The sequence below is a fragment of the Solanum stenotomum genome, chromosome 8 (genome assembly GCF_019186545.1).
Source record: "Solanum stenotomum isolate F172 chromosome 8, ASM1918654v1, whole genome shotgun sequence".
Classification (NCBI taxonomy): domain Eukaryota; kingdom Viridiplantae; phylum Streptophyta; class Magnoliopsida; order Solanales; family Solanaceae; genus Solanum; species Solanum stenotomum.
The window spans coordinates 13,047,961-13,052,305 of record NC_064289.1 but is presented as its reverse complement, the minus strand read 5'-3'; the positions used below and the strand labels follow the sequence as shown (position 1 = coordinate 13,052,305).

The 4,345-nt window shown below is 35.6% G+C and overlaps 1 protein-coding gene across 1 annotated transcript; it reads left to right on the top strand.

Annotated features, from left to right (window-relative positions):
• Nucleotides 1–1,421: 1,421 nt before the first annotated feature.
• LOC125873092 (3-ketoacyl-CoA synthase 11-like) lies at nt 1,422–3,738 on the top strand. The gene is made up of 2 exons (XM_049553960.1): nt 1,422–1,493; nt 1,677–3,738. The coding sequence occupies exon 2, from the start codon at nt 1,904–1,906 to the stop codon at nt 3,440–3,442; it is 1,539 nt and encodes a 512-aa protein (XP_049409917.1). The 5' UTR covers nt 1,422–1,493; nt 1,677–1,903; the 3' UTR covers nt 3,443–3,738.
• The last annotated feature ends 607 nt before the right edge of the window (nt 3,739–4,345 follow it).

The window sequence follows — 4,345 nt, the reverse complement described above, 5'->3', positions numbered from 1 at the left end:
AGTTTAGTATTGTTGGATTTTTTTTCAAGGGTATAAGCATTAAAATAATTGGATGTAATGTGAATTAGAAAATGGAGGGAAATTAGATGAAGATAAATAAAGTTTATTTATCCCTCGTTAATAGTGAAGATTGAATTTTTTTGTGCTTTTAAATATAAATACTTTTTCTAGCTATTAAAAAGTTAAAAATACTATTATTATTATCGCTCAATCGACTTCACCCTTGTTTTATTTTCACTAGTTAAAGGCTTCAATTTTGTTTCATTTTTCACTAGTTATAGGCTTCAATTTTGTTTCATTTTCACTAGTTAAATTAATTTATTAACTCGCTAAAAGAAATTGATAAAATTATTGAAGGCTTCAACTTCGTTCTATTTTCACTGGTTAAATTAATTTATTGGTTCGCAAAAAAAAAATTAATAAAATTATTGAAGTGTGAAGTTTCATTACCTTAATAATTCACTAGTGAAATTAATTTATTGATTCACAAAAAGAACTTAACAAAATTATTGTAGTGTGAGATACCGCCACCATAATAACAAGGACACTCAGTGAATTTCAAATTCTCATTAAGAAAATGAAAGTTTAATTGACCAACCAATTAAGCTAATAAGATTTATTTTTTTTAAAAAAAACTAATAAGTTTCTCACTTTTTTTAGCCTATATATAGGGATGTAAATAATTTCTCCCCTCTAACTTTGTTTTAGATGCATTTATCTAATAATTACTATGTCAAAATATATTCGCAGATGAATCCAAAATTTGAAGCTAATAAAGATACAATCTTTAACATAGTCATTAATTAGTAGCTATTGCTCTCTGCTTTAATTACTTACTCTATAGGTGATAAATTAATTGTCAATTAATAAAAGTAATAAATAAAAATATACTAACAAATAAAATCGAAAAGTTGCTTTTAGTGTTGTAGATCTGGCAGACACTATCGCCAACAATACACGTTGGCCAACAAGTCAAATTCGATAGGCTCTAAGGCAACGATCTTAAAAAAAAAATTATTCAGATATCTATATTAAAATTTAATTAAATTTGATCATATAGAAAAAATTTATTGTAAAATATTTCCTAATAAAGAATTTCAGTAAAAAAATTTAAATTCGAGACTTGTACCTAACATAAATGACTATTATCACTCCACCAAAATCTAAATCGATCGCATTCTAAAAATCTTTACAAAACCAAAATTCTCTTTTTTAAACTTCACATCCATCTGTAACCCTCCATTTTGGAGTTTCAACGTTTCTAGATTGACTGTTTTATCCCTTTCTTCTCTGCCCCCACAAGGCAGTGTACAACTATACAACAGTGTTGTAATTTCTCATTGTTGTGTGGCCTTCTCCATGCACTCCTTATTTATTTATTGGTAACACCTGCTTGATTATAAAACAAAAAAAAACTATTCTCTCTCCCTTCACACAGTTCATAGGATTCTCCGTGGAGGGCTCTTTCTGGGGTTTCTCTGCGTTGACATAAGGTTTGTTCTTGATCTGGGCTTCTGTTAATTCTTTCATATATGCTTGTTTTCAAATGGGGTACTTTGTATTTTTGGTTCTGTTTAAGTTCTTGAGAATTGGGGTTTTTGTGCTAGATCTTATGTTTGATAGTAATGTAGTTCATGTACATGAAGTCTGACTGTTCCTTTAAATTTTGGTTGCAGGGGTTCTTGAATTCTGGATTGAGTGAGGTACTTGTTTCAAACTTTTGGTGTTTAAATCCAATTTCCTGATAGATCTGGTTGTTTTTAGGAACCCCTTGTTGCTGTTAAACCCTTAGACCTTATAAAAATTCAATCTTGAAATAGTAAAGATTTCAATTTAGTACCTTTGAGGTGTTAATTTTAGTGTTAGTGTTGAGGTGGGGTCAAAGTTATTGAATTCCATCAAAATGAGTGAATCCAAACCAGAAGCCCCAGTTAACAACCCTCCTTCTTATTCCAGAAATTTTCCTGATTTCAAACAGTCTGTGAAGCTGAAGTATGTGAAACTTGGTTATCATTACCTTATTACTCATGGAATGTACCTATTTTTATCCCCTCTAGTTATTGTCCTTGCTGCTCAAATCTCTACGTTTTCGCCGAGTGACCTATATGTTCTTTGGGAGCAGCTTAGGTTCAATCTCATATCTGTCATCATATGCTCTACCCTTTTGGTCTTCCTGTCTACCCTCTATTTCCTAACCCGTCCTCGCCCTGTATACCTTGTTAATTTCTCGTGCTATAAGCCTGAAGATGCTAGGATATGCACAAAGAAGATTTTCATGGAGAGGTCAAAGTTGGTTGGTTCATTCCCTGATGAAACTCTTGAGTTCCAGAGGAAAATTCTTGAGAGGTCTGGCCTTGGTGATTCAACTTATCTCCCTGAAGCTGTGCTGAGGGTACCACCAAATCCTTGTATGGCAGAAGCACGGAAAGAAGCTGAGATGGTTATGTTTGGTGCCATTGATGAGCTCCTTGCTAAAACTGGTATTAAGCCAAAAGATATCGGAATTCTAGTAGTAAATTGCAGCTTGTTTAATCCAACACCCTCATTGTCTGCAATGATTGTGAACCATTACAAGCTCCGTGGAAACATTGTGAGCTACAATCTGGGTGGAATGGGTTGCAGTGCTGGTTTGATCTCGATCGATCTTGCAAAAGATCTTCTTCAAGTCCATCCCAATACCTATGCTTTGGTGCTCAGCATGGAAAACATCACCCTGAACTGGTATTTTGGGACTGAGAAATCCATGCTCCTTCCGAATTGCTTATTCCGGATGGGAGGTGCTGCTGTAATGCTCTCCAACAAAGGATCTGAGCGAAGAAGATCTAAGTACCAGTTGGTGCATACTGTCAGAACTCACAAAGGTTCCGATGACAAGTGCTTTTCTTGTGTTTACCAAATGGAAGATCCCAATGGAAAAGTTGGAGTATCGCTGTCAAAGGATTTAATGGCAGTAGCTGGTGATGCTCTTAAAACCAATATCACTACATTGGGTCCTCTTGTGCTTCCCATGTCCGAGCAGTTGCTTTTCTTTGCAACGCTCGTGGGAAGAAAATTGTTGAAGATGAAGATCAAGCCTTATATCCCAGACTTTAGATTGGCCTTTGAGCATTTCTGCATTCACGCCGGTGGCAGAGCTGTATTAGATGAAATAGAGAAAAATCTGCAACTCACTGACTGGCATATGGAGCCTTCAAGGATGACATTGTATCGATTCGGAAACACCTCAAGCAGCTCCCTTTGGTACGAATTAGCCTACTCGGAAGCTAAGGGAAGGATCAAGAGGGGAGACCGAACATGGCAAATAGCATTTGGTTCAGGGTTCAAATGTAACAGTGCAGTTTGGAAAGCTTTACGATCAATTAATCCAGCCAAGGAGAAGAGCCCGTGGATGGATGAGATTAACCAGTTCCCCGTGGATGTTCCAAGGGTTGCAAAAATCTAAAAATCCAATGGTGCTTTCATTTAGCTTAGTGCTCCGGATATCGTGGGTGATTATTCTTTATCAGTTGCAATGTGCTGTTCAGTTGTTTCCTTGTGATTCTCAAACTAGTCTATAGCTGATCTAATTCTATTGAGAAGCTTAGATAGGGAATTCTACTTGCTCTCAATTGTGTAATGAGAATCAAGCAAGTGTTCTTCTCATTTTTATGTTTGTGGAAATTGAGTTTAGGATCAGTTAATATCCATGTACTATTTCTTTATTCATGATTTATCCTAGAAATTGATATTCATTGTTCACTGGTTATATGGAGAGCAGTTGTGTTATTCTTCTTTCAACCCCGTCTCTTCGCCCCTCCTTTGAAACCATTATATGGTGTGGCTAGCTGCGAAATGTGCATACCCAACGAATACTACCCCTTATTGCTGATTACGAGATACTAAAGAAAACAAAACAAAATTCTCTTCCTTTTCTTTTTTGGAAGAGAATTTTGGTGAAGTAAAAGTTGAAATATATCTCTGTCAACTTGTTGATAATAGGATAAAGTTTCATGAAGTTGTCTACTTTCTTGCTTTGTTTGTCTAGGAGAAAGGGAAATGGAGAAGAAAGGTAAAAGTTGTACTAACATTTTAACTAGGAATCCAGGGAAAAGTGAGTTTACCATGTGTTTCATGTTTCAATCAAGCAGCTACCGATAAAAAAGGCAATCCTGTGCCCAAAGCATCTCACGTTAGCGGGGTTTAGCAAAGGGCTGCATCCCAAGAGGTGTGATGTAAACAACCTACCCTGATGCAAGCATTAGCATTAGCATTAGCTTTCATGGCTCACAATACTTGCATACTGTTAAGCAAAGAAAAAGGGAAGTTCTTGACATCTAAAGTTGGAAATTTTTATGGGCAGAATGAA

Bases quoted from the DNA above. Each gene is read 5' to 3' on its own strand.
- LOC125873092 (XM_049553960.1), top strand. From the start codon at position 1,904: ATGAGTGAATCCAAACCAGAAGCCCCAGTTAACAACCCTCCTTCTTAT.